Source organism: Rosa chinensis, chromosome 6, assembly GCF_002994745.2.
Source record: "Rosa chinensis cultivar Old Blush chromosome 6, RchiOBHm-V2, whole genome shotgun sequence".
NCBI lineage: Eukaryota > Viridiplantae > Streptophyta > Magnoliopsida > Rosales > Rosaceae > Rosa > Rosa chinensis.
In genome coordinates this window covers 67,475,338-67,497,716 of record NC_037093.1, presented here as the reverse complement: position 1 = coordinate 67,497,716, position 22,379 = coordinate 67,475,338, and the positions used below count along the sequence as shown (strand labels likewise).

The 22,379-nt window shown below is 39.9% G+C and overlaps 2 protein-coding genes across 2 annotated transcripts; both read right to left on the bottom strand.

Annotated features, from left to right (window-relative positions):
* Window positions 1-2,405: 2,405 nt before the first annotated feature.
* On the bottom strand, window positions 2,406-4,448 carry LOC112173296. Its single transcript, XM_024310907.2, has 5 exons — window positions 4,060-4,448; window positions 3,851-3,978; window positions 3,652-3,764; window positions 3,305-3,490; window positions 2,406-2,722 (listed from the first exon to the last, which is right to left on the bottom strand). Exons 1-5 carry the CDS (start codon window positions 4,410-4,412, stop codon window positions 2,693-2,695), a joined length of 810 nt encoding a protein of 269 aa, XP_024166675.1. The 5' UTR covers window positions 4,413-4,448; the 3' UTR covers window positions 2,406-2,692.
* Window positions 4,449-5,210: 762 nt separating this feature from the next.
* On the bottom strand, window positions 5,211-6,779 carry LOC112173295 (RNA-binding protein 1). Its single transcript, XM_024310906.2, has 3 exons — window positions 6,762-6,779; window positions 6,417-6,666; window positions 5,211-6,236 (listed from the first exon to the last, which is right to left on the bottom strand). Exons 2-3 carry the CDS (start codon window positions 6,636-6,638, stop codon window positions 5,448-5,450), a joined length of 1,011 nt encoding a protein of 336 aa, XP_024166674.1. The 5' UTR covers window positions 6,639-6,666; window positions 6,762-6,779; the 3' UTR covers window positions 5,211-5,447.
* Between the last annotated feature and the right edge of the window lie 15,600 nt (window positions 6,780-22,379).

Here is a 22,379-nt window from a genome sequence, read left to right as displayed (position 1 = left end):
CTTAGAGAGAGAGGAATTAAATGGAGAGCAGGACTTGATGAGAATCACGTGAGACATTGAGAGAGAAAGTACAAAAAGAAAAGTAAATATCACCCAGGCAGGCCACATCACATAAGCCAACAGTTGAAAAACTGGAATTATAATATCACTGGACTGCCTCCCCTCTCTCTCTCTCTCTCTCTCTCAGTACCAACCACGGCAAGGACAACTTCCTAGGTCTATTATATCTTAGCCCTACTAGTCTGTCTCATAAGTTATAGTCCTCCTCAATTTATCTGTTCAAAAATGCCTAGCTGCTATCAGTCTCCCTCCATCTCAGACAGAAATTTTGCATTTCCATTTTGCATGCATATAGCTAGCTGCAGCGACATTGATGATATGTCAATATCTGAGGCTACCTGTCTTGTCACAATCACTCTTAGATTCTCTTCCAACAGATGCTGGCTTCTTCCCCTTAACCACCCCATTAATTTAATTCTCCAGCCTTCTCTTATACATACTCGATATCTAATAAGGGCTCCATCAACTGATGATGTTTTATAATGCTTATGAGTATTAAAAATTTATAAACATAAATATTTAGATTAGCTCAAAAGACATACTACAAATAATGAATGATCCAACACTTAATATGTTCCGAGATTCAATACTTCAGAGTGTTCTATAACTTTTGCATCAACCTAATTAGTGAATACTCATATAATATCTCTATACTCCTATAGCTAGCTAGGGTTTTACAAAATTTTCAAATGCACACTTCATACTTATTTCTCACTATGCATTAGATAAATGAGGCAGGTGGGTAAAGGATTCCATTACTAGTTATGAGTTATGACCCCCAATCTCTTAGACACACAGAGAGACCCATATGTATGTAATGTACGGTTGAGACACAGGCTTTAATGTTTGATGCTGCATTTTCTGGGAAATGCATAATAGATGGGGATGGGTTGATTGATTAATGATTTTTCTTTTTTTTTGGTTACAATTGATTAATGATTTTTTCTTTGTGGTTTCGTTTTGCTTGTTAAATGGAACAAGAATACAGAGAAGAAAGCATGTTTCTTTTTGTGGTATTTTATGTTTATGGGTGTTTTTTTACTGTGCAAACATTTTCTGACCCCCCAACCCCCCCCCCCCCCCCCCCCAAATGCCTATTCCCCAGTCTACCCCCAAGAATTTGGTGAAAAGCACGCCTATCCAAATTCCAAACCTTCACCAGTAAATAAGTAATGGCCCTAAACCCTATATAACTAATTACTTGGGGCTTTCATTTTATACATTATGACGATCCATATTTATCTGAACTATGAATATGTTGCTCTAGGAAAGAAAGAACCTGTTCCTCGTGAGAATTTTGTTACAACAGAGTAAAAGGGCACGTGTTGAAATGAAGAGAGTAAAAATTATCCTCTGACAACAAAACAAAAACAAACAAAAAACTATACTTAAAAGTTTAATTATGAGTATATTCAATACAAGAAATCTAAATTAAACGCGAGATCAAAGAAGAAAAGGTTAGCATTCAGAATGGGACGATATATCAGAAATCAACATTAGGCGACTGAAATGAGCGATACCAGGAAGAAAGTAAATGAAAGGGGGTTAAGATAGGGGCAGTGGGTCCTCAATTGGCAGATTCTGGGGGATGGGACGTCCTAGGCAGCATGAATTATTACAAGAGAACGGCTACAGCAGCCTCTTCCTACACACAAATTACAGTATAGCTATGCCTTTTGTAACAGACACACAGACATGTCAAATCTACTTTCTTTACCTTATTTCATTCTTACTTCATTGTTGTTCAAGAACTTTCAACCCTAGTTGATTAGTGGTTATTGACTTATTTTAAACAGCAAGTCCCATTTTGGAGCTCATACAGGGTTTGCAACTCATTGTCATCAAAACAAAACTTTGCACTAGTTTTGGGTCACCATATTTTTGTTTGTTTTCTTTTTTGGTCAAAGTCATCATGGCTTTGTTCAAGACCCACAGCATTATCTTTACAGGCATAAAAGAAGCTTGCCCAATAAGATGCTATCAAACACCAAATCCATAAGTTGGCCCAGTTCCTTAAATCCTATCAATAAGCCTGGCCCATTTCTTTACATCCTATCTACAAGTCAGGCCCATTTCCTTATATCTTCCACAAGTCATGCCCATTTCCTGGGATGGCCTTGTTTCTTCAGTTCAGCCTGTCCATAAGACTCACTACTCCTGCTTTGCTCAGCAGTAGAAGCAATGAGACAATGAGTAGTGATAACTTTTAAGGAGGCAGGTCAAAGTTTGAACTATATATATTCCCACTCCGTCAGTTTAAACTTTAAACAATGAGCTAGGTGCTTAGAATGAGCAAATCAGAAAATTTCATCATGGGATTCAAAACACTACTCAAGCACGGCAAATAACAATTTTGAATTCTATGCTGATATACCTTATATTTGTAACCATGCAACCAAGCAAAAGATCCTCTATCAAAACACCTTCTCAGCCAAATTATATGGAAAACAAAGCATCTATATAAACATATTAGTTGACAGTTGTTAACACTCAACCAAAGAGCGCACGAGAAGCAGTTTCTTACAGAGTCAATCTATTCTCTTAGCTTTGCGTACAACTTCTTAAGTATGAGAAGAGCTGATGTCAGAATCAGTATTCGCCATATGGTACAGGGACATTCAATAACTGATCATCACCATCTTCGTACTAGAGATGTGAGCAACTGCAGCAATTATCCAGTCATTGATTAGGAAATGTATGACAGAACAGTTTTAAGAAACGTCAAAAGAGTGATAAAAGAAATATAAGAGAGGTTGATCTTAATTGGGTAATTCAATTAGAATAATCAAATGCAAGGGTAATATGTTGAATTTGTCCAGTTAAAGTACACTATAAACAGAACATATGATTAGAATTAACTTACAGAGCACAACTGTATTCTCATGCTAAAGGTAGTTCATGACTCATTTGCTTCTAGTATCCTCCAAGATTTCAGAATAAAAAGATCAGAGGTACCATTTTCAAGATTTCTAATTTCAACTGCAGTAAGTTTCTAGGACATAAATTTTACTTACCAACAAAGACCAAAACTTGAAATAGTAAGTTGTAAAATATCAACTCAAATTTTCCTATGCAGTGTAAAAGTAAAGACTAATGAACAATGAGCAGCTTCCTGGACATGAGTTCATGCGAGACCCTCTACGAAATAAGTACATGCACCAAAACCTTGCATTTAGAGGGAAATGATTATGATTACAAAGGTAAAACTTCCAACCAACCATTCAGACACATAACAGTTTCGTACCTCAAACAACTCAAACGGGCTACCACGGCGATATACATCACTCTTTTTGCTCTTATCACCAGGAAGGAATTTATACAATAACGTCCTCCATCCCAAAAGTAGAACAGCAGTGCTCCCCATTGATACCAACACAAAACTGAATGAGGGAATGTGACCTGCTGTTGATGCCCTTATGACTATCCCAAGCTGCCCAACAAAGCATCTCAAGTTTCAGCATGTAAACAAAATGTGGCAGAAATACACACAGCTATTCACTAATCCAACGAGGCACAGCTGAATGAACAATGCCAGAGCCAAGAACCAAATTACACCGAAGAAACTATAGGATACAAAATGTTTAAACATACTGGGATTCCGAGGGCCCATGACTTTGCAGAAGCAGTAACAGCCTTAGGCAGACCATTGATTCCACGTCCGTCTTCCCCAAAGCCTCCGAGGAAATAAGCACTCAAAAACCAACCTGGTCAACCACATTTCCAATTTCCATCAACATAAAAACACCAAAGTCTGAATCTTTTTTCTTGGAAAACAGAGAAGCAAGCCTACCGGCAATAAAAGGGTCAGCAGTGCGGAGGGTTTCAAGGTCCAAAACAGGGAAGCCATGACTGAATCTCCCAATTGCAGCGAACGTCAGCAAAGCCAGAACATCCCCGCCGGCGAGCAATGCCACCTTACTGAAACACACACAGCAATCCCAAAATTCCTAAGTAAAAGTTTCAAGGAAATTAGGGTTTCTGAATCGATGAATTGCTCACCCCCATTTTCTGATTCGAGCAGAGGAGCTGGGCCTGGGCTTGTCGAACTGAATGACGCCTTCCAAGGGCATATTCTCGCCGCCGACGAAGACGGGCTGGTCATTGTCTAACGGCGACGGAGGAGGAGAGGGGAGCGGCTTGACGGCGGCGGCGGGTGAGGTGGAATCGACGCCTCCTCCGTCGACGGCTTTAGCGATCGTGAGGTTGAGGGACTTGGACGGGTTGGGTCTGGGAAGGAATTTGGGTTTTCGGGTCGAGAAGATTGGCGGGTTCGGGTTGGTGAATTTGAGAGGGGGCTTGCGAGAACAGCTGGCCGATAAGGCTCCGGTGGGAGCTTGGCTCAGAATTAGCATCCTTGCGCTTTCACCTGTTTTCTTGGCACACCACCACGTTCTGTGTTTTCATATGAACCTCTCAGCACACGTGCACTGCACGTGCTGCCTAATTAGACGAAAATCAGAAACCTCTTTTTTCTTTTCTCTTCTTTTCTTTTCTTTGTGGAAGATAATTAGTAATTTTCCTGGTTCTACAATTTTTTTGGATGAAAACTATTTATTTAGGCTTCCATTTCAATGATAACTATTTTCTTACCAAAATTGTTCTTCCCCAATTTTCAGTTATTGTTGTTCCTTCCATGCCAATTAGCAGTTGTTGTCCTCCAAAACGGGGGGGGGGGGGATAAAGCTCCACAGACAGCTTGAAGTCGGAGAATCCTGTCCTTCTTTTATAGCACTGGTAAGCTTGTTACGTCAAATGAGGACCAGAACATCTGATATAGGAGTACGATAAGCGAATATCGAACAATATTTTGTTGTAGGTGAAGGAGAAGAAACGTACCGCAAGAATGATAAACAAGCCAACCAAAGCTCCATGTTGAGGATCCGGCCAAGTACCCAGATTCGTATCTCCAATCCATGTGGAAAGAACAATATATATGTTTGGGTAATGCCAATCAATTACAACAGAAAAGGGTTGCAAGTACGAAGGGGAAAATTTATGTACATTTGTCAACAGACAGATAGAATCACGACTAATCACTTTTATGTTGCAGCGCATCCGGTCATGTACCCAGATCCCCATCTGCCTTTTTGTACAAGTGCAAAGAACTCCGCACCTCAGGGGGATGTTTTGGTATGTCAATCAATTACAAATTAAAGAAAAAGAGTTTCTAACAACAAAAGGAAAAACTATCTACATTTTCAACGCAGATTGAAAAACAATTCCCAAATAAGACTAATCGTTTTTACAGATTAAATCAATCCTGCAAATGCTTAAGCTCCAAAGTCAACTGTCTGAACCGTGAATGCAATTATATTACAAAAGGTCATCCTGTACGGATAAAATGGTTAGGCTAAAGTCATCTGTCGAGACCCAGTTGATTTTCCCCGTCAAGCAGCACCATCAACATCAAGTTTCTCCCCTTCAATCCCAGACGACTTCACATCCGCTGGTGCATGCTCAATGACAAAACCACGCCGATTCACAGCTGGCTCGGACACTCTGTTATACAAGTTATGCCCACCAGCAGCAGCCGCCACCCATCCCCCGCCACTCATGTAGGCAGGATAAAAAGTGTTGCCGTATGGAAACACCCACGCCTGAGGAACAATTGGGGTAATGCCATAAGGAACCCCAGCGTATCCACCCGATGGGTACCAACCGCCATAAACACCTGTTCCACCAGTAAACCCTCCGAAACCATTATAAGGTGCAGGAGTAGGAAGAACTCCATATGTAGTAGGACTACCAGTATATCGAGGACGATTACTGCCCGGCTGATAACCCCTCTCATTGTTGCTGTAACTCTCCTCCCTCGGCACAGCCCTCTTGACCTCCACAAACTTACCATTCAACTCATGAAAGTTCTTCTGCATTACATTCTCAACCGACTCCTCTGAATCAAAAGTGATAAAACCAAAGCCCCGAGGGCGGTGAGTTGCGCTGTCCATCATCACCACTACATCAGTTACCCTACCAAACTTCTCAAAGTAATTCTTAAACTCCAACTCAGTTACACTCGGCGACAATCCCCCGACAAAAATCTTCCTTGTTCTAAAATTACTGCCACTCTCAAAACTACTACTTTGCAGTTGTTGCGGTGGCAGTGGTTCTTGGTTTTTGGGGTTGGGGATGGGGTATGCCCAGGCTCTTCTGGGCTTTGCTTTCTTCACATCTACCTATCAACATTAAATTATGCATATTCCCATAAATTAAATGTACCACATTAACTAAAAAAAAACCGATTCTTCAAGTTAATTTTCCAATTCCGCTTCAATTTTCCTTTCCCAGCAAACCTAATAGATACTTACCTAAAGAAGAAACACCGAAATTGAATTGAAATTTACAATGGTGTGTACCTTTCTTCCGAGAATGACATGCGAGTCTTCTAGGGCTTTATCAGCGGAAGACGGATCAGAGAACCAGACGAAGCCAAACCCTCGAGAACTGCTTGTGACGCGGTCCTTGGTAACCGTCGAGCCCGAAACGACGCCGTATTGGCCGAAGTGTTCTTTCAATGTGGCTTCGGTGGTGTCCTTGGAAAAACCACCGACGAAGAGCTTCGCTTGATCAGAGTCCATTGGACGAATTACAACCCAGAAAGCGAAGCTGCACGGAAACCCTAAAACCCTGAGAAATCAACCAAAATCCCAAAACAGGGGGGAAGGCAAAATAAACAAAGATAAAAAAAAAAAAAAACTGACCCTGAAGCGTTGCAGGACTTTACTGCCCACTGTTGAAAATTAGTAATAGTTTATATCTGAAAAGGACTACGAGGCCTCTTCGGATCAGTATTGGGCTTACTGTTTATTGGCCCAATATACATATCAGAAACCATTTTCCTTCTTTTCTCTTTACTGCCTTTTTAAGGAAGAAAAAAATTTGTACTATTTTAATCTAGTGACAGAGGTATTTTATTCTAAGTATGACTCAAAGACAATATGTTGTTGCATAATCAAACAAAACAGACAAATGTTGAGTCACAAATTACTTATGCAATTGTGTCTCATAATTATAAAAATTGATTTGTATTTCATGCTATTTTGCCTTTTTTAATCCATTTCCTTTTATTTGTAGGAAACCTTACATTGAGAATGAAATGACTATTTGAGGCTTGAAATGCGGAGATTTGAAGCTAGGGGAAGAAGACACGGAGATTGGAAGAAAATTGCAAATCGACTTTTCCGGCGATTTTTCCGGCAAATTTTTCCGACGAGCCGCCACTCATGGAGGGTCTTTTCTCCAGCAAATGAGGACCATGGTGGTGAGAATCTCCCATCACTTGAAATTCAAATATCTCCCTACACCTTGTCTTTTTATTACCTTGCCAATTTGGGACCATTTTGGAGACAATGGTGTAAGAGCATCTCTTGCACACTTTGGAACCATAGAGGACACATATAGCTTATCAATGAGAGGCTAAAGACTAATTATTCAGCATTCTTGACTCCATTCAATCATCTTCATCCTATCCAAGATCAATTTTCTCTCTAGAGAATACACCACCATTTCCACCACAAAAACCTTCATTTCCACCACTACAACCTCAATTTCCTTCACCACTCAACACCACAACTCACCTTAGAGATTCCAAATTTCACTATTCTTACCAATATTAAGAGCTTGGAGTAAGGAGAAGGAGGTGACTACCACCACATCATGTTCTTGGAGACCCATCTCCACCATCTCTTTCGGCATCATCAATAGTCACCATTTACTCCCTATCTCTTTATGTATTTGATGTTTAATAGAATGTTGAAGCTTGTATATTTAGCTATGTGTGAGTAGTGAACTAGTTGGGACTACGGTTAAAAGCCCCAGCTAAACTTGCTTGTATTGATGCTTTTGTTTATAAATTGATGCAAATTCATGTTGTCATTCTCACATGCTAAGTCAATAGTTGAATGCATTACTTAGACCTAATCAATTTGAGTTATGTGTTTGCCATGACATGAAGTTTTTCCTAGAGATTGATTACCTTTAGGCAAAAAGGGAGCATGAAAGCACACCATGTGTGCATGTGAGGGTAGTGAGCTAAAATCACTTAAAGATAGGATTGGTTTGCTTGCTTGGTTATCTAAACTCTAAGCTTTATGCATTTAGGGGCAAAGGATTGAGACCTATCCAGTAATTGAATTTGTCTCTAGGTAGTTAACTCTAGACTTATCCGGTTAGAGTTAATAAAATGAAAGGAGTTTAAGCCTTAGTAGTCATATCCGGATGCTAAGAGGGTAGTTGGACAATTAGCTTTGCATCATTCATATTCAATTGTTTTAATGCTTGCAAGCGAGGCAAAAGGTGAAACCCAATGCCCTAACTCCCATCCATTTGATAACAACTTGTTTAGTTTTGTTATTATTACTTGCTTTCATTGTTTCAATTTGAATAGAAATCAATCTCAAAATCAAAATCAAATCTCTACACACCATCTTGCACATACTCACCATGAACTTTGGTTCACTTGTGAGCCTTTGTTTGTGATTGTACATTTGCATATTTTTCTAGTTTTTCCTTAGGTTTTCCCTAGCTAGGAAAAAATTTACCAATCCTCGTGGGTTCGACATCCTTACTTAATCCCCTATTCTATAACTTGTATCTCTTGCACTTAAGGGTGGCTTCAATGCTAACAACAAACAATGACAATGATAATATAACAAGTATATTAATGTAGTTGCGAACTAGTTGAATTATAGATGCGACAAATAAAATTAAAGAGCATAAGAAAAGATTTCGACTTGAACATTTTCCATTAGTAAGAAAATGCATCCAAATCTCTAACCAACTCAAGCGGGACTTTTAACTCTGCAAATAAGCATTTGTTAACCGTTAACACTATAGCCTCGTTTGGTTCACATAATTGAGGACTCAGGAAAGGAAAGTCATTACTTTCCTTTGTTTGGTAACCATAAACTCCGGAAATACTTTCCTGACAGAGGGGAAAGTAAGGGGGAAAATCATTCCACTCAAGCCCCATGGGATTGATTTTCCCTTCTCATTTCCCAGCATTTATTACAAAAGTTTTGGACAACAATACCCTTTCTTGCATAAAAAATTGGTGTACTTTTGAATTTTTATGATGTTGTTTTTATTTTAAAATACAAGGGTATTATTGAAACATTGATATATTTTTACTCTCCTTTCCTGCACCAACCAAACAACAGAAGGGAAATCAAATGGTCTTTCCTGAATACTTTCCCTGCTTTACCAAATAGAGGAAATGAAACTTGACCGGAACTTCATTTTCCCTTCCCCATGGGAAAGACAAGGGAATTGATTTCCCTTTCGTGAACCAAACGAGGCCTTATCACTATCTAAAACTATCCGTGAGAGCATATATGCCTAGTTATTATTTATTAAGAAAATTTTGATTTTGTTTGTCAATAATCAATTTTGTCATTTGGTTCTCTAATTTGTCTTGAGATTTTCAAAGTACTGATTTAGTTAGAGGAAATGATCATTTATCTAAATTTAGGGTTAATTAACCTCATTTACCCAAACACTCCAAGAGTTTGACCACTTAAACAATAAGTTATATTTTTTAAACCCAATTGCCCAACTCATTCTCTGTAGACCTGTTATCTTCAAAAATTTTGACAGTTTTACCCTTTTGTAATTGTCAAGATTCAAATCTTTAACAAAATGAGATATAGAGAGAGAAGCCTCCGATTTTAGAGAGAGAACCTCCAGATTTTAGAGAGAGAGAGAGAGAGAATCGGCATGATTTCTAGAGAGAGAAGCTCCCCATTTTTTAGAGAGAACGTCTGCCATTTTAGAGAGAAAGAGAGAGGAGTTGTGCGATTTCAAGAGCGAGAAGCTCTGCGATTTATGGAGAGAGAAACTCTACTGTGATTAATAGCATGGACAGAGATCGAGCTCTTATTTGTGCTCCTTTATTGCGGTTTGCTTGTTTTCTTCATCGATCTCTAATTGTTTGATTTTAGCTCGGTTTAATCTGTTTGATTTGAATTTCTAGGTCTTTTTGTGTACATTGTGTTAGTTTTGAATTGCTGTGTTAATTTTGAACTCATTTGGTGAATCTGAGCTTCGTGTTAAGTTTGAACTGGTTGTGAAGTGTTTTTGTAGTTCTGATTTGAATTTCTAGGTCTTTTTGTGTACATTGTGTTAGTTTTGAATCTTTGTGTTAACTTCAAACTGATTTTGGTGAAACTAAGGTTCGTGTTAACTTTGATCTGGTTGTGAAGTGTTTTTATAGTTCTGACTATATTATTAGGGGGCAATAATGTGTTTTAATTGTTATTCAGTCTCTATAATTGTTGTGTAGTGATCTTTTACTTTGTGTTCAAAGCAATTTGTTACAGTTTCTGAAGCGTTTTGGTAGTACTAACTATATTATTGGGGGACAATAATATGTTTATTAGGGGGGGGGGGGGGCAGTAATGTGTATTAAGTGTTATGAAGTCTCTATAATTGTTGTTAAGTGATCTTTTCCTTTCTGTTCAGAGTAATTTGATACTGTTGTGATGTGTTTTGGTAGTTTTGATCATATTACTGGAGGTCAATAGTCTGTTTATTGGGGGAAAATAATATCTTTGTTTTGTTATTTTTTGCATGAATATGGGTGATTCTTTGGATGCTAGGTGCATTTATTCTGGCAAATGTTATATAGTTCTTCTGAATCAATGTATAAGCTATTATGACTTGTATGAAGACATTTTCCATAGGTTCCAGTTTTTGCCAAGTAGTGTTATTGAGCTTCAGTATTCAGTTCCTGGTTGTGAAGTTTGTTTTCTTCATTCCGATCGTGATTTTCCATATGTTGTTCTGCTGTGCATAAGTTAGATTGTGTTGAGATTTTTGATTCAAAAAATTGTGGAAGTTGCAGCAAAACTTATTCAGTGGATAGCGTATTTGTCTGATGAGTGGAGTTCATAAATCCATTATGATGTAAACTAATTAAAAACCCAAATGAGTTACTTCTGATCATCTTTATAAAGATTATCGAGGGCAATAAATTTTCTATGACCCCCTAATAAACCTGATTATTTTGGGGAATGAATCTATCAGCAACTTTTTGAAAATGACCTATGATAATTTGAAGGCAACAGAAGTATATCATATCATCCAAATCACGTCATTTCACATAATTGGAAAATAAGTACAATACAAGAATCTTCAATCCCTACTTTTGGAATTTCTAAGTTAAATTCATACTTTCAAAATAAAGATCCTACTTTACTGTACATTAGAAGTTAGATATCATGTTCAGGATTTCAATCTTCACTTCCTTGCTTGAATCATCAAGACTCATGATTTTCTCTAGAATTCTTTTCCTCATGTTGTGCCCAGCTTCCTTGCTTGGATCCTCTTTGAAATCGCTCAATAGGTTGAATCTTGGTCTTGCCATTCTGTGCGCAAATAAAACCAAAATGATTATTTATGTGTATTTCCCCTCAATAAACCATCTTAGACTTTCAAAATCAAAGTTTCTAACATTACTGACCCCCAATAAATACATTATGAGGGGGGGAGGGTGCAGTAATCTGTCTAGTGGCCCCCAATAGACCACCAAATAAACTTCATTTTCAATCAATAAGAGATTAGTGTACTTTAATAAACACAAAGCAACATTCGACTTTACAAAGCCCTAATTTAAGTGATTAATGAACCACAGTTAAGATATTATTGGGGGCAATAATCTGTCTATTGCCCTCCAATAGACCACTAAAAATACACTCAATTTTCAATAAATAACATATTAATGTACTTTAATAAACAGTGCAGTGATTATTTCCCCACAATAGACATATTATTAGGGGCAATAATTTTTTTATTTTATTTTTTTTGTGTTTCGACTCCACAATAGGCTTTCAATGAGTCTCCATTTTTACTGAATTAATAGTTTATAATCAAAAAACAACATTCACAACAGTATTTCACACGTATGAACCAGAAACCCTAGATTTCACAGATTTTTGTACATGCAAATTCTATTTCACAGATTTCACATATATGAACCAAATTTAAGCTATCAACAAGGTTAAATCGAAGATTTATGTAATCGATTTCGCTGAAAACTTGAAAATCTGAAAAACGAATTGGAAATTCAATTTTTTACCTCTTTTGATATTTCCAAAGCCTGAGAAAATACAAACACTGCCAGACCTTGAATCTTAATTGCCAATGTTCGATGAGTATCGTGGTTGTTTATCCAGAGAGAGAGAGAGAGAGAGAGAGAGAGAGAGAGAGAGAGAGAGAGAGAGCTGAAAAGGTAAAATGAATCGAGTCGTGCTGTTAGTGGGTAGGGAGGAGTGGCACGGTTTGTAATTTATTTATTTTCGGAGTCCAGAAGCGTCGTTGCACTGTTAGTTTGGATAAGTGGGCACAAATATCTCTTGGCAGAGTGTTTGGGTTTTTGTTTGGCCTAATTTGAGTAATTGGTCACGGCCCCATTTAGTTAATAGTACATTTCAAGAGTCATAGACACTTTCCAATACTTTAAAAAACTTAAGAAAAATTAGAGATTTAAAATAATATTAATAATAATAAATAAATAAATAAATAAAAAGGACATCAAGCCTTTCATATAATTAAATATATGTGATTACACAACATGACTTACCCCCAAGAAGGCAACGTCAATATCAAGCCATGAAGACTACCCTAAGGCAACCTGGTGAAAACATCCAAGAGGTAACACCTTAAGTAACCAGTGGCCAACACTCTAGACAATGTTATGGCAGGAAAAAAAAACCCAAGACCTCCCTACGTAGAGGGGGCATCCCTAGGTTCCACAGTCACTAAACTCATAGGAGTAGCCTCCTCCACGACGGTCTCTTTCACCACCGTAACCTTCTCAACAGGATCCTCTATCACCACCGTGTCTTCCTCCATATCCAAAGCTCTCTTGGTAGAATGAAACTGACGCTTCTTACCTTTCTTTGATGCTACATCCCCCAGCTTCCAAGGATGAATCTCTTCAACCCTAGCTTGTTTTTAGCTCCTAAAGGTCGACCTACTTTACGCTTCTTTGGAGGAGAAACTAGCAGTATGCCAGCTTGGTGAAGGAATGGCTAATTAAGGGACAAGACCTACATTCACACTCTGAGAACAAGAACTGGCACCACCACTCTAGCCTTCTTGTTATACTTAACTGTCACGCCCCTGATTTTACACACATGAAAATCGATATATATAACCCCATAATTATATATGCGTGAACGTCCAGTCATCAATACGAAATACCTGAAATCTTTTTCCCTTAACTTACACACATATTGATGCCCTGAACCCCCAAAGTTAATATACACTCGCTCCAAAGAGTTATATATTACACAAGCTTACGAATTAAATTGTCAACAACAAAATAAAACGTAAAGGCTACTCAGAGTAACTATACAACGGAAGTCCTTATAACGGTAAAGTCACAAAATTGGCTTCCTACCGTAAAGCTGCAAAGGCGCTACCTCAGCTTCAGCGCGATTATCCTAACCTGCAGGATTAACCCCTACACCGTTGGAATGGTGCACCGGGTTGCCACACAACAAACCTGGTAAGCTTTTGCAAGCCCGTATGAGTAACTCAAATCACACATGCACAACTCACGCCAAAAACGAGGAAAACCTTTCAACTCGCGAATAAGGAAAACATACCATGCTTCCAAAAACAATACTCTTTTCCCAAAAGAAACAACGAAAGTCACACCGTGACAAAATCATATAAATCGTTAACCTAACAATTCAAATATGATAAATCGATCCAACCTGGATAAAACAATAATTGGGTCCAACCTGGACAAAACAGCAATTAGGTCCAACCTGGACAAAACAGCAAATAGGTCCAACCTGGACAAAGCATCAACACAAATAAATCATACCCATTGTTAACCTAACAAGTAGAATATGATAAATCGATCCAACCTGGATAAAACAACAAATCGGTCCAACCTGGACAAAACAACAAATCGGTCCAACCTGGACAAAACATCAAATCGGTCCAACCTGGACAAAACATCAAATCGGTCCAACCTGGACAAAACATCAAATCGGTCCAACCTGGACAAAACATGTACCCAGGAGTCTTAAGTAACCTACTTAGATCCCTAAAGTACGATGGCAGACAGACTAGAGCTCTAACTGAATATATCGTAACCTGTCACCTCGGCCAAGGTTCAACCTTACGATATATGCTGCCTGAGGATGCAACCTGCAACCCCGGATCCTTAGGTCAACCTGACCCTCAGATCAAAACGTTAAATCAACCCAAAAGGAGAAATCACAACCTGTGACTCTCAAATCCTCAGACCACCGGTCGTTAGATCAAAACGTTAAATCAATTCAAAAGGAGAAATCACAACCTGTGACTCTCAAATCCTCAAACACTTTTCAAAACAATAGAAATACCATTTCCCACCAATTGTTTTCCAAAAGCCACAACCCAAAACAATAAAAAGCATCGTTCATGCATATTGTTTCACAAATCCACAACTAATACATGAATACGTATGTATATATATACATCCCATAATATATATATATATATGTACACACATAGTCACCTACTCATAAATGTCACTAATACCATCTATAGTTTGCAGTTAACTAAATAACTTTCAAAACAGTATGGTGAACCCGTTCGTGATATGAACTTCGTGAGATTACTCACCTCGAACTCCTGCTGCGTCTTCAATACATAACCGAACCAAACTATCACCAACAACTCGTTCAAATACTTCGTCAAGTACCTAATCACATACGGTTCCAACTTAGTAACGATTTATATTTGATTTAAGTTCGAAACCCCTGTTTTGAACTAAAATCCTCCAAAGTGGTGCCAATCGAGGCGAAACCACATCCGAGACCTCCCAAAGTCTCTGGAATACGCCCACGATCGATGTGACCAAACCACAAGTCGATCGAACGCTCGAATCCTCACGGATCGAATAAATTCACCGATATGAAACGGCAAAAATCATAACAAATCCATTCGAACTCCAAAATTTGCATATTATATATCGAAACGCTCGTATCGACGAGTAGAAGACATATAATACCAGAAACAGTCCCATACATGGCCGGAACACCGCCGGAACGCCACCACAGGCGGTGGCGCACCGCCGCCGGCCAAAAACACATTATTTCACAAAACTCCCAACATCAAAAAGCTTCATCTAAGCATGCTTGTGAATTCTCATAACTGGATCGAAGTCAGAAAACAAGCCTAAGGGATCGAAAACTACCTCACAAGCCGTGAACAGTGATCCAATCCGAGTTGATCGAAGTTTCACGTGAATCGATCCAAACAACCACCAAGGATCGATCAACGAGGCCGCTCTGAGCTCAACCAAGGAATCGTTGAAGCCATGAAGTCGCCGGAGTTGTGTTTTCCGGCCGGGTCCGAAAACACCAACCTGCACCGCCTTCTACCGCCGCTACCACCGAGAATCGGCGCTAGAGAACACCACAGGGACCACCAGACGGCGGAGACGATCCTGTCTGGAAAATTTCGTCGCCGGAGATGGCCGGAGCTCGCCGGAAACGTCGGGTCGGATCGACCGGGTCCGGGTCGGGTCAGTCGAAAAACTTCGACTCTGAAGACGCGGACGAGAGAGAAGAGAGAGAGAGTGTGGTTTCCGGAAAAGGAAAGTGGAAAATGAAATATTTTTCTGATTTTTCCTATATATACTAAAATGGAAACTTCTTTCCATAGCCATAACTTCCTCATACGAACTCCGATTTACGCGTTCCGCATGTCCACAAACTCGTATCGACGCGCTCTACAACTTTCGTGAAGGAAGTTTTTGGAGAATCTCAACGTATCAAAAGTCAACCTTGAAACCCCCCTAATTCCACACTTTACGAATAAAAATTCGTCCAAAACACTTCCGCTCCGTCCACGAGCCACGAAAACGTCCGATACCCACAATTTAAATTCCGGAAAATCCTCGGAAAGTAAATACGAATTTCTGGGGCATCACATTCTACCCCCTTAAAGAAATTTCGTCCCGAAATTTAAACGTACCACTCCCACAGTACGTATAAATCATCCCCACATCCAATTCTCATTCCTCAACAACCTGTTCTCACCTCGCTGTACAATATCCTAGCTCATTAATGGATACAGGTACCCTACCTAGTATCACGACATTAGGAATCTTTACCACACCACTTGGTGGTAACCCAAACATTTCATGGATCTCATCCTTGTACACTATCTAACAAAGCCTCTGTGGCTGTAGCACCACATTACAGACCACACAAGAGTCCAGAATCCTGTTATCACAACAGTATCTGCATCATATCATCAATAATGCAAACCTTGCATTACAAGAATTGAAAATGAAACCTTCATTTCAACTCACCTCGAACCTATGCATCACAACTTAATAAGTGTCTACCCAACCTGGGAACACAAAATCAAGCTAAGGTCTGGCCCCACCTGACCCGCACACACATCATCACCTGTCATTGTAATTACAATCAAAGTGGTATAGATCCCCTACTACCACAACAATGAAGGATGCATCACATCACATGCCACACTCAAAAGTCTAGCTATAGACAACAGACAAAACTCAACACAACACAACACATGGAAAGAAGTACACAACTATCACACATTATTCTAGCACACAAGCAGAATTAGATAAGGTACTTTCTTATCCGCACACACATCAGCTTGAGGAAACCATGCAACCATGATTCCATCTAGCACTCCATAACCTTTCCATCTAAAGGAAAACATAAATCACCGCTGTGACAATGTTCTATTTGCTAACTTAACCATCAAGAAGCAAATCAAGTCTCATCTAGACAATAAAGGAAGAATACTCTCGGAATTCTCCTATAATTACATACTTATGAGTCTCCAGCAACCTCGACCGTTACTCCCATAAACTATCCTGGCAGATAGACAAGAACTCTGACTGACATCGTAACCACTCGTCCGGCCAAGGACGTGATTACCTATTTCCTGCCTTGATCACCGTCTGCGATCAGTCACCGTCTATGACTCAATATATCACCATCTGTGATCAGTCACCATCTGTGATTCAATATATCACCATCTGTGATCAGTCACCTTCTATGACTCAATATATATCACCATCTGTGATCAGTCACCTTCTATGACTCAATATATATCACCATCTGTGATCAGTCACCTTCTGTGACTCAATATCTATCACCATTTGTGATCAGTCACCATCTGTGACTCAATATATCACCATCTGTGATCAGTCACCATCTGTGACCTCAATATATCACCATCTGTGATCAGTCACCATCTGTGACGCAATATATCACCATCTGTGATCAGTCACCATCTGTGACCTCAATATATCACCATCTGTGATCAGTCACCGTCTGTGACTCAATATCGATCACCATCTGTGATCAGTCACCTTCTATGACTCAATATATATCACCATCTGTGATCAGTCACCTTCTATGACTCAATACATATCACCATCTGTGATCAGTCACCTTCTGTGACTCAATATCTATCACCATTTGTGATCAGTCACCATCTGTGACTCAATATATCACCATCTGTGATCAGTCACCATCTGTGACCTCAATATATCACCATCTGTGATCAGTCACCATCTGTGACGCAATATATCACCATCTGTGATCAGTCACCATCTGTGACCTCAATATATCACCATCTGTGATCAGTCACCGTCTGTGACTCAATATCGATCACCATCTGTGATCAGTCACCGTCTGTGACTCAATATCGATCACCATCTGTGATCAGTCACCATCTGTGACCTCAATATATCACCATCTGTGATCAGTCACCGTCTGTGACTCAATATCGATCACCATCTGTGATCAGTCACCGTCTGTGACTCAATATCGATCACCATCTGTGATCAGTCACCGTCTGTGACTCAATATATCACCATCTGTGATCAGTCACCATCTGTGACCTCAATATATCACCATCTGTGATCAGTCACCGTCTGTGACTCAATATCGATCACCATCTGTGATCAGTCACCGTCTGTGACTCAATATCGATCACCATCTGTGATCAGTCACCATAACTTAGACACGATATACACATAGCTCACACTCACGGTCATCAATTCCCTAATCTTCCATATCGTGCCTACATAAGTCAACTGGTGACTACATCCTCATGCTTAGATTCTCAACTAGCGTTCCATTACACAAATTAAGCCAACAATCAATCAAATCAACCACACACTACGTCAGAAGATACAATTCTATCCCCTACGTAAACAAGAGTTAAATCTAAAGGTCCTCATTCCTCAAAAGACTATAACTCCTAGAAGCTACCTTAAGCTCCTACAACTTATTCACTGAGCCAACACTACCCTGAAGACTCACATTCCAACACTCATTGCATACCCAATGACTATATCAATACCGAAGAGCATCAGATGGGGATCCGCTGCAGACGGGCCATCACTCGAGGAGTATTGATTGTCACCAAATATGCACCTTACGCTCTGATACCAAACTGTCACGCCCCTGATTTTACACACATGAAAATCGATATATATAACCCATAATTATATATGCGTGAACGTCCAGTCATCAATACGAAATACCTGAAATCTTTTTCCCTTAACTTACACACATATTGATGCCCTGAACCCCCAAAGTTAATATACACTCGCTCCAAAGAGTTATATATTACACAAGCTTACGAATTAAATTGTCAACAACAAAATAAAACGTAAAGGCTACTCAGAGTAACTATACAACGGAAGTCCTTATAACGGTAAAGTCACAAAATTGGCTTCCTACCGTAAAGCTGCAAAGGCGCTACCTCAGCTTCAGCGCGATTATCCTAACCTGCAGGATTAACCCCTACACCGTTGGAATGGTGCACCGGGTTGCCACACAACAAACCCGGTAAGCTTTTGCAAGCCCGTATGAGTAACTCAAATCACACATGCACAACTCACGCCAAAAACGAGGAAAACCTTTCAACTCGCGAATAAGGAAAACATACCATGCTTCCAAAAACAATACTCTTTTCCCAAAAGAAACAACGAAAGTCACACCGTGACAAAATCATATAAATCGTTAACCTAACAATTCAAATATGATAAATCGATCCAACCTGGATAAAACAATAATTGGGTCCAACCTGGACAAAACAGCAATTAGGTCCAACCTGGACAAAACAGCAAATAGGTCCAACCTGGACAAAGCATCAACACAAATAAATCATACCCATTGTTAACCTAACAAGTAGAATATGATAAATCGATCCAACCTGGATAAAACAACAAATCGGTCCAACCTGGACAAAACAACAAATCGGTCCAACCTGGACAAAACATCAAATCGGTCCAACCTGGACAAAACATCAAATCGGTCCAACCTGGACAAAACATGTACCCAGGAGTCTTAAGTAACCTACTTAGATCCCTAAAGTACGATGGCAGACAGACTAGAGCTCTAACTGAATATATCGTAACCTGTCACCTCGGCCAAGGTTCAACCTTACGATATATGCTGCCTGAGGATGCAACCTGCAACCCCGGATCCTTAGGTCAACCTGACCCTCAGATCAAAACGTTAAATCAACCCAAAAGGAGAAATCACAACCTGTGACTCTCAAATCCTCAGACCACCGGTCGTTAGATCAAAACGTTAAATCAATTCAAAAGGAGAAATCACAACCTGTGACTCTCAAATCCTCAAACACTTTTCAAAACAATAGAAATACCATTTCCCACCAATTGTTTTCCAAAAGCCACAACCCAAAACAATAAAAAGCATCGTTCATGCATATTGTTTCACAAATCCACAACTAATACATGAATACGTATGTATATATATACATCCCATAATATATATATATATATATGTACACACATAGTCACCTACTCATAAATGTCACTAATACCATCTATAGTTTGCAGTTAACTAAATAACTTTCAAAACAGTATGGTGAACCCGTTCGTGATATGAACTTCGTGAGATTACTCACCTCGAACTCCTGCTGCGTCTTCAATACAGAACCGAACCAAACTATCACCAACAACTCGTTCAAATACTTCGTCAAGTACCTAATCACATACGGTTCCAACTTAGTAACGATTTATATTTGATTTAAGTTCGAAACCCCTGTTTTGAACTAAAATCCTCCAAAGTGGTGCCAATCGAGGCGAAACCACATCCGAGACCTCCCAAAGTCTCTGGAATACGCCCACGATCGATGTGACCAAACCACAAGTCGATCGAACGCTCGAATCCTCACGGATCGAATAAATTCACCGATATGAAACGGCAAAAATCATAACAAATCCATTCGAACTCCAAAATTTGCATATTATATATCGAAACGCTCGTATCGACGAGTAGAAGACATATAATACCAGAAACAGTCCCATACATGGCCGGAACACCGCCGGAACGCCACCACAGGCGGTGGCGCACCGCCGCCGGCCAAAAACACATTATTTCACAAAACTCCCAACATCAAAAAGCTTCATCTAAGCATGCTTGTGAATTCTCATAACTGGATCGAAGTCAGAAAACAAGCCTAAGGGATCGAAAACTACCTCACAAGCCGTGAACAGTGATCCAATCCGAGTTGATCGAAGTTTCACGTGAATCGATCCAAACAACCACCAAGGATCGATCAACGAGGCCGCTCTGAGCTCAACCAAGGAATCGTTGAAGCCATGAAGTCGCCGGAGTTGTGTTTTCCGGCCGGGTCCGAAAACACCAACCTGCACCGCCTTCTACCGCCGCTACCACCGAGAATCGGCGCTAGAGAACACCACAGGGACCACCAGACGGCGGAGACGATCCTGTCTGGAAAATTTCGTCGCCGGAGATGGCCGGAGCTCGCCGGAAACGTCGGGTCGGATCGACCGGGTCCGGGTCGGGTCAGTCGAAAAACTTCGACTCTGAAGACGCGGACGAGAGAGAAGAGAGAGAGAGTGTGGTTTCCGGAAAAGGAAAGTGGAAAATGAAATATTTTTCTGATTTTTCCTATATATACTAAAATGGAAACTTCTTTCCATAGCCATAACTTCCTCATACGAACTCCGATTTACGCGTTCCGCATGTCCACAAACTCGTATCGACGCGCTCTACAACTTTCGTGAAGGAAGTTTTTGGAGAATCTCAACGTATCAAAAGTCAACCTTGAAACCCCCCCTAATTCCACACTTTACGAATAAAAATTCGTCCAAAACACTTCCGCTCCGTCCACGAGCCACGAAAACGTCCGATACCCACAATTTAAATTCCGGAAAATCCTCAGAAAGTAAATACGAATTTCTGGGGCATCACATTCTACCCCCCTTAAAGAAATTTCGTCCCGAAATTTAAACGTACCACTCCCACAGTACGTATAAATCATCCCCACATCCAATTCTCATTCCTCAACAACCTGTTCTCACCTCGCTGTACAATATCCTAGCTCATTAATGGATACAGGTACCCTACCTAGTATCACGACATTAGGAATCTTTACCACACCACTTGGTGGTAACCCAAACATTTCATGGATCTCATCCTTGTACACTATCTAACAAAGCCTCTGTGGCTGTAGCACCACATTACAGACCACACAAGAGTCCAGAATCCTGTTATCACAACAGTATCTGCATCATATCATCAATAATGCAAACCTTGCATTACAAGAATTGAAAATGAAACCTTCATTTCAACTCACCTCGAACCTATGCATCACAACTTAATAAGTGTCTACCCAACCTGGGAACACAAAATCAAGCTAAGGTCTGGCCCCACCTGACCCGCACACACATCATCACCTGTCATTGTAATTACAATCAAAGTGGTATAGATCCCCTACTACCACAACAATGAAGGATGCATCACATCACATGCCACACTCAAAAGTCTAGCTATAGACAACAGACAAAACTCAACACAACACAACACATGGAAAGAAGTACACAACTATCACACATTATTCTAGCACACAAGCAGAATTAGATAAGGTACTTTCTTATCCGCACACACATCAGCTTGAGGAAACCATGCAACCATGATTCCATCTAGCACTCCATAACCTTTCCATCTAAAGGAAAACATAAATCACCGCTGTGACAATGTTCTATTTGCTAACTTAACCATCAAGAAGCAAATCAAGTCTCATCTAGACAATAAAGGAAGAATACTCTCGGAATTCTCCTATAATTACATACTTATGAGTCTCCAGCAACCTCGACCGTTACTCCCATAAACTATCCTGGCAGATAGACAAGAACTCTGACTGACATCGTAACCACTCGTCCGGCCAAGGACGTGATTACCTATTTCCTGCCTTGATCACCGTCTGCGATCAGTCACCGTCTATGACTCAATATATCACCATCTGTGATCAGTCACCATCTGTGA

Bases quoted from the DNA above. Each gene is read 5' to 3' on its own strand.
- LOC112173295 (XM_024310906.2), bottom strand. From the start codon at position 6,638: ATGGACTCTGATCAAGCGAAGCTCTTCGTCGGTGGTTTTTCCAAGGAC. The intron at 6,237-6,416 runs GTACACACCATT...TAATGTTGATAG, and splicing joins ATGTCATTCTCGGAAGAAAG to GTAGATGTGAAGAAAGCAAA.
- LOC112173296 (XM_024310907.2), bottom strand. From the start codon at position 4,412: ATGCTAATTCTGAGCCAAGCTCCCACCGGAGCCTTATCGGCCAGCTGT. The intron at 3,979-4,059 runs GTGAGCAATTCA...TGTGTGTTTCAG, and splicing joins GCTCGAATCAGAAAATGGGG to TAAGGTGGCATTGCTCGCCG. The intron at 3,765-3,850 runs GTAGGCTTGCTT...GTGGTTGACCAG, and splicing joins TGCTGACCCTTTTATTGCCG to GTTGGTTTTTGAGTGCTTAT.